The sequence below is a fragment of the Orcinus orca genome, chromosome X (genome assembly GCF_937001465.1).
Source record: "Orcinus orca chromosome X, mOrcOrc1.1, whole genome shotgun sequence".
NCBI classification, from domain to species: Eukaryota; Metazoa; Chordata; class Mammalia; order Artiodactyla; family Delphinidae; genus Orcinus; species Orcinus orca.
The window spans coordinates 69,539,865-69,553,286 of record NC_064580.1 but is presented as its reverse complement, the minus strand read 5'-3'; the positions used below and the strand labels follow the sequence as shown (position 1 = coordinate 69,553,286).

At 33.3% G+C, this 13,422-nt stretch overlaps 1 protein-coding gene across 5 annotated transcripts in view; it reads left to right on the top strand.

Annotated features, from left to right (window-relative positions):
* The window catches only part of BRWD3 (bromodomain and WD repeat domain containing 3), a 125,627-nt gene extending 115,748 nt beyond the window's left edge, over positions 1 to 9,879 (top strand). For all 5 annotated transcript variants that reach the window (XM_004280450.4, XM_033406928.2, XM_049705077.1 and 2 more), the window contains one exon: positions 4,098 to 9,879. In XM_004280450.4, the coding sequence (XP_004280498.1) occupies positions 4,098 to 4,852 (755 nt within the window). In that variant the 3' untranslated portion in view covers positions 4,853 to 9,879. The remainder of the gene's footprint in view (positions 1 to 4,097) is intronic.
* The last annotated feature ends 3,543 nt before the right edge of the window (positions 9,880 to 13,422 follow it).

The window sequence follows — 13,422 nt, the reverse complement described above, 5'->3', positions numbered from 1 at the left end:
ATCCAAAGAGGTACTTCAAAAATACTCAGAAGAGCTTTCTCCTTTCAACCAGAGCAACTCTGTTTTTTATTTCATGTGATGAGCTTTCATATAACTTTTATTTGAAGAAAAATTTTCACTGCTTAAAAAGAAATCCCTGACCTAATAATTCATTATCAGGTACATCCATTTTGGACTATGTCTGAGGGCATCAGTTATAAATACTGGAAGGTTATTGTTGTTATGCAGACTTTCTTCTTATACTTAGTCCTATGTTATGGACCCTGAGCATGTTCACAGAAAGTTCTAATATGTTCATCTATTTAAAGTTTGTGAAGAATGATTAATATGCTTTTATAAATATCTTTATTGGAATATATATTTCTATTTTATATAAATTTTTAATGAAAGATTAAGTAGCTTATCCATTGTTATTGAAGTATCAAATAACTTAAAAATAGATGTTCTAAAGATATATTTTATATCAGTTATGTGAGAAATATTGAAACTTCAGATTACTTTAAAATAATTAGTGCCTTTATTTTTCCAATTTATATCTTTACCCTCTCCTCTGATCCTGCTGCACATTGCATACTCATGGCACTTCTCTTTTTGCCCTTTCCTTCACTGTCAAGCTTTTAGAAAGAATAGCTTATACTTCCTACCTCTATTTTCTTTCCATCTAAACATTCCTTTATGCTTTGTAGTCTGGCCTCTGCCCATACCACTCTCCAAAAGCTTTTCTCCCCCGAATCACCAGTAATCTTCAGTGACCAACCAGTCCTTTTCTTAGTCCCCATCTCCTTGATCTCTCTGTATCATTGCATGCTATTGACTACCCCCTCTAGGAACTCCACTGCCTGGCTTCTATACTCTACTGATCCTATATCTCTGTTTCTCCTATATTTCTATATTTTGTCTTTTCTTTGGCCTTTCATGCCTCCTATTTGCAGTTTCTCACTTTTTTTGTCCTCTACAAACAAAGGAATTTAATAACTACATCTATCATCTTTATGCTGATGACTCCAAATTCATATATCTAGCCCTAATATCTCTTTATTCTACCAGTCTCATTTCCAGTACTTCTTAAAAAAATTTCCCTTGAGTGCTTATCATCCATTTTTATGTTTCAAGCTTGCTTCTTTTTTTTGCACTCACTATTTTCGTTAATGGCACCATCATCTTCTGAGTCATCCAACTTAAAATCTTACAGTGTTCTTTGACTCACCTTTTATCCCTCATAAGTGTCAGTTGCTAAGTTTTGTGAATTCTACAACTTTTAGTATCACTCAAATCTCTTGCTACAGTTTGTATTGCTATCCCCATAGTCTCTAGCCTAGTATAGTAGTCAACATGGGCTGTCACAGCAAGACACCACAGATTGGCTTAAACAACAGATATTCATTTTTAGCAGCTATATTGAGATACCATTTGACATATAAAAATTGTATATATTTAAAGCGTACAATTTGATATTTTGATATACATACACACCATGAAATGGTCACGACAATCAAACTAATTAACATATCCATCACCTCTACATAGTTACCGAGTGTGTTGAGAAGATTTAAGGTCTATCCTCATAGCAAATTTCAGGTATACAATACAGTATTGTTAACTGTAGTCACCATGCTGTACATTTGATATCCAGAATAACTGAATCTTTGTACCCTTTAACCAACACCTCCCCATTTTTCTTCCCTCCATCCCCTGGCAATCTCCATCCTACTTTCTCCCTCTATGAGTATGACTGTTTTAGATTATAGATATAAGTGATATCATGCAATATTTCTCTTTCTGTATCTTGCATATTTTGCTTAGCATAATGTCCTCCAGCTCCATGCATGTTGTCGTAAATGGCAATATTTCCTTCTTTTATCCATTCATCTGTGGAAAGACATACAGGTTGTTTCCATGTCTTGACTGTTGTGAATAATGCTACACTGAACATGGGAATACAGATATCTCTTCAAGATGCTGATTTCAATTTCTTTGGGTATATATCCAGAAGTGGGTTTGCTGGATCAAATGGTAGTTCTATTTTTAGTTTTTTTTAGGGAACCTCCGTACTGATTTCCATAATGGCTGTACTAATTTACTTTTTCGCCAACAGTGTACAAGGGTTCCCTTTTCTCCACATCCTCGCCAACACTAGTTATCTTTTATCATTTTGATATTAGCAACCCTAACAGGTGTGAGGTGATATCTGATTGTGTTTTTGATTTACATTCCCTGATGGTTAGAGACGTTGAGCACCTTTTCATATACCTACAACAGACATTTATTTTCTCACAGTTCTGGAGGCTCAAAATCCAAGATCAAGGTGCCAGCAGGGTTGGTGTCTGGTAAGGGCTTTCTTCCTGGCTTGCTCATGGCTACCTTCTCCCTGTGTCCTCGTGTGAGTTTTTTCTTTGCATACACAGACAGGGAGAACAAGTGAGCACTGGTGTGTCTTTCTCTTATAAGGACATAGGCGAGTCCTGGTGCATTAGGGCCCACCTACCCTTATGATTTCATTTAATTTTAATTACTTCCTTAAAGGCTCTACATACAGTCATATTGGGGGTTAGGGCTTCAGCATATGTATTTGGCGGAGTGGAGTGGGCACACAAAATTCAGTCCATAACACCTAGACTATTAGACTAATCTTGTAATTGTGGTTACCATACAACCCTACTCTTTGCTCTCTCCAATTTTTCCAGTCCACTCTCCTGTTTTCCTCCTACCTCGCTTATCTTTGCCAATTGTTCTTTATCTTTAAATGTTGGAATATACCAAGTCTCAGTCCTCAGCCACCTTCTCTCTCTTTACTTGCTCTCTCAGTGAGCTTTCTTATTTCTCTTTACACTAAATGTTATCTCTTTACTGAAAATTTCCAAAATTATATCTCCAACTCTATCCAAGTCTCCCCTGAGTTCTGGACTGGTATATCCACTTGCTTTTTTTCTTTTTCAAATGTCTTGACTTGGATTTCTAGTAGTATTTCTATCTGGAATCTTGATTTTTTCTTTCCACCAGATTGCCCAAACCTATTCTCCTTCATTGTTCTCTAACCTAGCAATATATCTCTACCATTCACCAAGTTACTCAGGCATAAAACCTAGGAGTTGATCTTCATTTTGTGCTTAACACTTGACATCCAATCCATCAGCAATTTCTGTCAGTTTGAACTATGAAGCTTGGTTCTGGTAGCTCCCCCAGAAGGAAATATTCTAAGTCTAATCACTTATCATCACCTCTATTGATATATCTCTCATCATCTCTTACCTAGACCATTGCAATGTACTCCCAACTGATCTCTGTTTTCAGTCTTGCCCTCCTATATTCCATTCTCTATACAGCAACCATAGCACTCTTAAAAATGTAAATCAGATCCTGTCATTCTCTAGCTTTAAAACTCTCCACTGGCAGTCATCTCCTACTACTTCTTATTTTTCTCTTCTACTCTAATTATATGGGGTTCTTGTTTCCTTCAGTGGAATGTTCTTTCCCCAGATCTCACTTCATTCAGTTCTTTTCTCAAATACTGCCTCAGCAGAAAAGTCTTCCCTATTTAATATACCCCCCATACATATATTCACACTCTTTTTTTTTACCCACTTTTCTTTTTCTTTATAACCCATATTAGTACTTGAAGTTATATAATCTATTTGTTTACTTCATTGTCTATCAGGGTTTCCACACTAAAATATAAATTCAAAGATCAAGGACTTTGTCTCATCATTGCCATATTCCAAAGTCCATACAATGCCTGGCAGATAGTAGGTAATCAATAATATTTGTTGAATGAATGAATAAAATTATTCTGATACATGTTCCCAGATTATTTCTTCTAGAGTTCAAGCCCTTAAAATTTCTACCTAGCTATCTCACCACCCATCATCCCTCTACACTCCCCCCATCCCCTGCAAAAAGCAATCAGATAAAAATTAAAACCTTAGTATCTTTCATTTCAAACAGGTTTAAATTCATACTCCAGCACTCTCCATGATTTTACCCCATCTATCTTTGGGCACCAAATGTATTTTGATAGACTTTTAATTTTACTTTTGAACCTAAATAACCATCTTATCAATGTCAAAGCTTAACTTTAAAAATTATTCATCTTGATTTAGATCACTCCCTTGATGGACCCCTTACAAATGGTGATGGCAGAGAGCCCCGGGCAGGAATCAAGAGAAAACTACTTAGTGCATCAGAAGAAGATGAGAGCATGGGAAGAGAAGAGAAAGAGAAAAAAGAAACAAATGAGAAATCACATTTATCTTCCTCAGAGAGTGGAGAGTTAGGATCCAGTTTAAGTTCTGAAAGTACCTGTGGTTCTGATTCTGACTCTGAATCAACTTCCAGAACAGATCAAGATTACGTAGATGGAGACCATGACTATAGCAAATTCATACAAACTAGGCCTAAAAGAAAACTCAGAAAGCAATATGCCAATGGAAAAAGAAACTGGAAGACGAGAGGCACGGGAGGAAGAGGCAGATGGGGCAGATGGGGTAGATGGAGTAGGGGAGGCAGAGGAAGAGGAGGCAGGGGACGAGGCAGTCGAGGAAGAGGTGGAGGTGGCACGAGAGGGAGAGGGAGAGGGAGAGGAGGAAGAGGTGCCTCTAGAGGAGCCACCAGAGCCAAACGTGCACGTATTGCAGATGATGAATTTGATACAATGTTTTCAGGACGTTTCAGTAGACTGCCTCGAATTAAAACAAGAAACCAAGGCAGGAGGACTGTTTTATATAATGATGATTCTGATAATGACAATTTTGTGTCCACTGAAGATCCTCTAAATCTTGGTACATCCAGATCAGGCAGAGTCCGTAAAATGACAGAAAAAGCCAGGGTTAGCCATCTCATGGGATGGAATTATTAACAGTTAATAAATTTAGAATAATTTTAAAAATTTAATGGCCTTCTACTGCAGGGAATTTACCAGGAAATCTACAAAGCAAGTTGTGTGGGGACTTCTGCTTCCTTTCACATTGGTGCTTTTCCATTATGCCAGTATACATTTGTTTCAAGACTTTTGATCTCCACACTTCATTTGTTCAAACAAGCCTTACTCATTAGGCCTTAAATTAAAAAAAAATCTACACACACACACACACACACACACACACACACACACACACACACCACAGACACACTACAGATTTACTACATGAAGGGAGCATTCAGCTTCTTAAGAGTAGCATGACATTTTTATCTCAATGGAATATCCCTCTTTTGCTTTTGTATCACAGAAGTATAGCACCTTCTTACAGAGTTTTATATAGTTTGTTTTTGCCATTTTGATTCCTGTACCAGTAATAATAACTTTTGCACAATACACCAATCCTAAAGGCAGCTATTAAATGTTTACAGTTTCTATATTGTAAGAACGATCTGGATTATTTTACTCTTCCCAGGCCAAACTTTCATGAATTGTACTGAACTGAAGTATATATTTATACTACAGTTTTTTTGGGGGGTGGGGGATTCTTAATATGCTTTTCATTGATTTGCTTAATTCATGTTAAAGGTGAGAAAGGGTTGGTGCCTTGTAAATATGTAGCAAATCTTTGTGGTGTGTCCTGATGTGTGCATTAACTTTATTAAAAAAGGAATACTTGAGGTATCAATCTAGACAAGGTGCCAAATGCAAAAGTTTCTTGCATCCATTTTCTTTTTCCTATTATATTTTATTGCATTAATAGAACTTGTGTAGCTTAAAAAATAACTTAAACATTTGAAAAATCCTCATCCACAAATAATAACTTAATAGTAGCTCAGCTACCTCTATTAACTACAACTACTGGAAACATTAAGAAAAATAGACGCTGTTATTCATTACTAAGGAGAAATAGAACAAGCTTGGTAGGAATGAATACTCATAAGTTATAAGCTGAGAGGTTAATAATTGTATTGGCTCTCAAATTAATAGTTGTAATTAACAAACTTTCTTTAGTATGCTCTACCTTATTAGGCTTTTCTTAGAACATATTTGTATAAGTAGACTTGATCTACTATTTATGTATCTCTGCTACCACTTACTATTTAACAGCTGTGAGTGACTAGTTTTGAATTTTAAAATGTAACACAGCACCTAGTTTGAGTTGGAATGTTTTGGCTAGCTAATATTTTGAATCAACTTTAATAGGGTTCTGCTCATACCATTCCAAAGGGTTCTTCTGTGATAATCTTTCAGAATAGAACCTGGTTGTACTGCACACTGACATTTTGAGTCATTATTTTATAGATTAAAAAACTTTAAACCGTATGGTCTTGTTTACAGCAGTAGAGTGCACATGGTTCCGTAAGTGAGCTTGAGTTCCAAGATCAATTTTACTCCTCAAATTTGAGAGATTGCAAATTCGCTAATTCATTAGATTCTTAGATTTTTTTGAGGTGAGAAGGATAATATTGATCTCTGTTTTTGTAGCAACCGATTTGTTGCGCATAGATCAGACTTGTGGGATAAAAGAAACGTTTTAATGTATGCTTAGTAATCCCAGGATATTTCCTAAGCTAATGTATTTGTCTCATGCTTTCAATCATTTCATGCATCTGAAAATCCTTAAGTGCAGAGGAAGGAGTACACACAAAACTTTGCTTTTTTGGTTGGGTTGGGTGGGGGTTATTCTCGGACTAACATCTTTAAGCAATTTTCACTTGCAGTAGAAATGATGTTCAGGCTGTAAGAAAGTATTGTGAATTAGTATTGTGAATTATTAATGGAACTAACTTCTGTTACTGGACAGTAGATCAAGCTGATTTTTTTGTTGTTGTTGTAGTCTACTTTTCACTAAACCAAAATTACTTCTGGTTGTAACTCAGCTGCCACTTTTAACCATAATATAGATTCAAAAACATTCATGTTTAAAACTCTACATTTGATTTTTGCTAAAATGTACTATTTTAGTTATTCATATCTTATACATTTAGACTAAATTTGTGCCTGTGTTTTCCTGGAATCAATAACACTTTGGCCTACCCTATTCAAAGTAACATAGTTACTTAAATTCATGGATATACTCAAATGTGTATCATGTGTATCGTTTTAGTGTGAAAAATTTTTTTTGACATTCTTCTATGAAGAGCTGACCTCTTGAAATGTAGAAGAATTTCCATTTGTGTGATTTAGCTATCTCAAGCTTTATTTATAATTTATTTTGAAAAATAAAAATGGCACATTTATTTCCCAAACGTCAAGATTTTCTAGGTTTAGATAATTAGAATAATAAGGCTGAAGACATTTTTAAGCATATTTTATATGTAGTGAGATACTGTGAAAATACTAGTGAACAGCATTTTGCTGTGATATTGATTTCAGTTATTAGGATTTAAAGTTAGTCACCAGGGTATGTTAGATGAGCATAGTTATCATTTATTACAAAACAAACAGATTGTTTTCTGTTTGCATGCAAATTATTTTAATAAGTGTGAAAATAAAAGTTTGGAAGACAGTATTTTTACTTTTATATCTGGACTCCCCCCCATTTATACTTTGCTTTTTTTTGTAATACCACCTCCTGTGAATGTGTTGTAATTTATATCGCATTGATATTTTATCACTTTAATTTTTTAGAGGTCCTTAAAACCTAAATAAGATCTGGGTTTAGCCATAGCAAAGAAAGTAGGAAATGAGCTAAGAATTCTGAAGAAAAGTCTAAATCTTAAATGAATTGCTAAGAAAAAAACAGTTACATTTAGGCCCATGAGACCATATACATGTACAAGCCTATTCCTATGCTAGATATTAACAGTCAATGAATTGTAATATTTCTCATGAATGCTAATAGTGTTTTAATTTCCAGCTTTAAGATCCTAGCATGTGTATCTGTTTATGAAAACAGAATTGTGTGTTTCTTCTATGGCTTGCTGCGTGTATCTCTTCCAGCAATAGGATGCTCTCCAAAACATTCACTAGCCTATTAACGTAATGACTAGATATGTTTGTGTGTGTGCACATGGGCGTTCGCGCCTGCGCACACACACACACATGCATAGGTCTATATGTAGATTTTTTTCCCCAACTTGACACGCTTTATCTCAGACATTAAAAAAATGTTTATATGGAAGACAGCTGTTTTCACTGTCTACCAATTTATTGCCTCTGTTGTAAAGCGCTTAGCCTGTATATATACTGCTTGATCATCCATATCATTATGCCTTCTAGATAAACAATCTAGGTTTTGTCGTGTACATGTGTCCTATTTTTTTAAATCTAATTTGCCCTTCTTTCATGTGTTTCTTTGTCTGTTTCCCTTCCCAGAGATCAGGCTTGTGCTGGAATTCTACTATACAGCACTTTGTTTACCCAGAGGCTAAGAAACTGAGTAAAATTAATAAATCTTATTCTGCACAACTGTGTGCGCAGATACCTAACTCAGCCTTCCAGTACTTTGAAGTAAATTTGAGTCATTTATCTTTGTTGTTGTTTTTCTTGTAATCCTAGGTTGTCATCAGACAATAACAGAATGATTAAAAGAGAAAGATGTGAATGCTACTTCTAGCTTTTTGATAAAAACATTTTTGAGCATTTTTCAAAATCTGTATGTTGTGGTAGTGATAAAATTAAACACCCTTATTACTTGCTCATATATCTCGGGAATTATTTTATGCACATTTACCAACTGGTACTTATCTTTAAAGTTAGAATTTTCTTTTTTTTAAGCTGGAATTTTCACATCCACAAAAAGACTTACATCCTGTATAATTTTCAGTATACTTTGATATCCAGCCTTTTAAAAACTTACCAACATTTCGAGTTCTGAAATAACTAGTTTATTTCTGGGGGAAGGAATGGAACTTTCAACATTTAAAGTTCATTGTTTTAAATGTTAACTCCATCCCCAACATCTTTGTGTTACATGAGGGTTTATGAAAGTTATATTGAAAATAGAATATTCTAACATGGTTTTTAAGGCTTGTTTTAAAAAACAGTGTGAAAATATTTTCATGCTTTTTTGCTTTTCACCTCTCAGTAAAGTTTCTCTACCAAGTTTAATTTACCAAATTTAACAAGTTTTGATTAAATTCTAATTATGAGGTTAAATTATTTTCATGGTGCTATATTTTGTATAATATGGATTACGCTCAAATTTTTTGACATTTATTTCTTATATAGTCTTATCCTTGATTATTTCCTTTTCCATCATTTCTCTCCTGCTTGCTTTTATCCTCATTTCTCTTTCTGCAATGAAGAGTGCACCTAATTTAGCAAACTTCAACAAGACTGGCAATTTATGATTCATTGATGGAAGAAGTACAGTAGAAAGGCCCTGCAGTTTAGAGTTAAGGTGTGTTTGTTTATTTATATGTATGCCCATTTGTTATTCTTATACCTATCTTAATTAAATTTAGAATATGAGACTTTGACATAAAAGCATTGTAAGTATTTTCTAAAAAATAAAACTATTGATACGTATTAAAATCGCCATTGGTAATTGACTTTTAAAATCACATACAAAAATATTTAGAAACACAGTTGGGAAATGTGTTTTTACATATACCACCAGATACACATTAGGCAGTACTACAAATGTTAATTCTTTAAACAATACTGTGGTGATGGCAATCAATAATTTATTTCTTTGTCCTGTAACTTATCATCCTTGTCTTTTGTAATCCCTTGCAAAGTATTAACAAAACTGTACTTTATGTTTGTTCTTAGTATCCATAAATTTTAAGGTAGAAAATCATTCAGTTAATAGTTGATGTGATATTGTATATGGACAAAATGTCCATTAAACTAAAATTCAGTAAAGAAAGGTAAACTAAACTGGCTTGGTTTATAAAAGATGTTTTGTTTGGCAGTTATTAGTCATTATAAGCAATTATCTTCAAAGAAAAAAAACTGAACTAATTTGTTGCCATTCTTTATGGGATGTTTACAATAAAATTCCAAGTTGTTTGGAATCAATTGCACTCTTGCTGCTTTGTGCCTCAACTCAGGTACTGGAGATAAATTAACAAATAGAAAGAAATATGGAGTTACCTTTCCATTATCCAGCTTCAGAGACTGTAACATGTAACTCTTAGGCCTTTCTTGTCTTTTGTCATATAATATTCTATTATTGTTATTATTTTAATTAGAGAAACTAGGGCTCTTCTTCCTATCAAAGAAAATTAAGGTGTTTGTTTTTTTTTCCTTAGTTGTTGCAGATATTCTTTGGGTCACTTTTAGGTAAAAATATGTTAGCATTTTAAATGTGGGCTGCTTGGTGCATTAAAAAACAGCCTGCAAATCTTTATTCAACATTTTGTTTTGTAGAGAGAGCTCTTTGAAATGAATAGATTTCTAATGTGTTTATAGCTTATAAGTTTTAACAGCTGAGCTATGAATCTCTGGCATTCTTATTTATAGTAAAATTGCCCATAGAGGCTTAACTATATTATAAATGGTGCTTTAATTCAATGTAAATGAAGAAGGGAGAGAACTAAGGTGAGAGGTAACTTTTAAGCCAGGAACTGAAGGCCGTAACAAGAACATCCCACTTATGCAACTAAATGGTTGCTGAGAATTTTCTTCCCAGTGGTCAGAACTCCATTTGGTTCAAGGTAAGTAAGCTGGCTAAAGACCCAACTGTATGTTTCATACATATACTGTCTGTTTTGTGTATTTAGAATTAAGAAATAAGGTATTTAGCAAAAATATCACCTTTGCCTTCTGCCATCATATCCTATGGCTATGAAAGTAGTCCACATTTTTGCAATATTTGGAGATTTAAGTGGAGATGCATTGTTTGGTATTTGTGTATAGTTGCTTGATTGGTTAAAGATAGCCCTCTTTAAAGATATAAAAGTGTACATTAAAAATTATTAATTAGCAGGCTCTGATGTTTTCTGACTTCACCTGATAGGTTTTTTTAAGATAGAAAAAGTAAAGAATTTTTATAACAAAATATTACAGCAGTATTCAGAAGAAGATCCATTTTTCTTTCTAGTTGGGAAGGTCAAGGACAGAGTGCTCTCTACCCTCCTCCTCAGTTATATGCCCCTGACAATTTAAAGCTACTTTCCAAAAATGTACAAAATAAATTGAAACCAATATATTGAGCCTGTGAGTTGGTTTTCTTTGGATATTTAAGCCCGTACACCTAAGTTGCTTTCTTAGGTCTTTTATATAAATAAAGGACTTTTTAATGCTACAGATTGCTGGTAAACCAAATACAACATTAAATAAAATGAACATTTTATGGTGTCAGTGTTTTCTTGAAGTGTTGAAGAAACATTTTTTCTTTCTTCTTTCCTTTCTTGGTAACTTTAGTATGTTTTTCCTTTGCCAGCTGTGGCAATTGCCTTAATAAAGTTACCTCTTATCTGTCGATTACAAACATCTAATAGATAATTCTGTTATTAATTATTAACAAATTAAATCTTAATTTGACATTAGAGAACTTTTAAAAACAACTTTCTGAAGTTAGTATCCTTTCATTAATTTGTAAATTTTGTATAGTCAGATTACCTGCTCAGCATCTTTATTATTCTCTTAGAGAATAAGTTTTATAGTAAATATATGAAGAAATCAAAACATTTTAAATTGCTTGATTTAGATTACTAATATTACTTGGTGGGACTTATTCATTTTAGGAATTTTTTTGTGATTGATTTTTGTCATGCTACTGTTCTAAGTAGTGTTTTTATAGCAACATGTTAACTTATATTTGAAGTTTTGTTTATTCTGTCAAGTAATTTAAGGCAGTAAAACTGTCTGAAGGTGATTCTTCCTTTTTTCTTTTTAAAAAGCTTAGAATATCATGTTAAAATGAAATTTTCAGCCCAAATTATAAATAGCTCATTTCTTAGGGGATTTTTTGTTATGATGGGTATTGTTCATCTGAAACATTAATAATGAAATACTGGTGATTCTGAATTGTTTCTATTTGTTAAACTTTAATTTACAAATTATAGCAAACCTTGTATACAAGAACATAAGTGTTAATTTTGTCTAGTGTGGTCCTATGGAGCAGAAAATATCATTTGATTGATCATAGTCACATTGCCTTTCAGTTTCGAAGGTTGCTGTTCATTTTTGTTGTAATTGTGTTGAGTAGTTATCATGATACAGAAAAATAGTTATTAAGGCAAAATAATAGTTCAAGTTTATGGTAGATATATTTTTACTCTCCAGTTGCCTCAAAAATATGACCGGTGAATACAATAAGTTTTCAATACCGTCAAAATATTAATCTTTTATTGCTTTGCTTATAATTATTCAAGCAGAAATTTCCAGAGAACAATCTGAGATAATGAGTTACATTCTTTTTCCAGATACATATGGGGATCACCTTCATAGAAGAAGATATTTACCACCAGGAATTTGTAGCCTACATTCTTTATATCAATGATAAGAGGTGGCTAAAGGAAGACTAGTCTATTCCTTCTCAGATTTGTTTATTTGTTAATTTTATTAATTCAGTCAACATTTATTAATTAATTTCAACATTTACTGAGTACTTGTTATGTGCCAAGCACTGTGATATTTTTAAAGAGCTTTGCAGTTTACAAATTTCATCTTCAAATATATTCTCAAGCACCAGAATGATACTATCAGTCAATTCCATTTTTCAGATCAGAAAAAATGAGTTTCAGTGAAATCTAGTAATTTGCCGAATATTACATGGCTAGTAAATAGAAAAGCCTTGATTCATCCAGAATATCTGCTTCCAGGTTTCTAGTCTTAGCTTTTATATCTTATTAATGGGGTGATATTTGGTTTAATTTTCCTTTTTCCATTGTCCATGAAAAGAAGACTCCAAAATCATGCAATAAGTACTTTGAAGATCACATTTCTTTTTGCTTATATCTAAGATCATTTAATAAAGAGGACATTATGATGTGGGTCTTTATGCCTCTTAGTACTTTTTGGAGGTGTTTAATTAGGAACTAAAAGTTTTAAAGATATCAGATTTGTAAGTATAAAAATGAATGGAACTCAAAGTACATATCTTATGCATAATTACACAAAGGTAAATATCCAAGAAAAATGTAGCGAATTTACTTATATCTTATTTTGAGGATTAATTCTGCTAATAATGTACACAAGTGTCCTTTACAGTGCATGATACAAAATTTATCAGTTACTGCTACCTTACACACTCTGTGCTCTCTTGCCAGCTGCAAAACCTAGAACTTTTTTCCCTTCTGAATGTAAATGGTTTCTAAGTACAGTTCTCAGAGAATATAGCAAGGTTCCTGGTCTAAGCCATGGTTTTAATTTAGTTTAGGGTTTTGTTTTGGGCTTTTTTTTTTAATAGTCCTTGAATTACTTCTGAGTTTTACTCATTTAATTTGCCACTCTTCCCTTGCACCCTCATTTTAAAAAATTTCCCTAAATCCAAAATATCTAGGGAGAATAGAGTGTTTCAAAAAGAAAGCATTTACTAACCTATCTTTCATATACCAATCCTTCTTTGGTATCATTTTAATGATTTGGATTTTTTTCCTAGGTAAGACTTT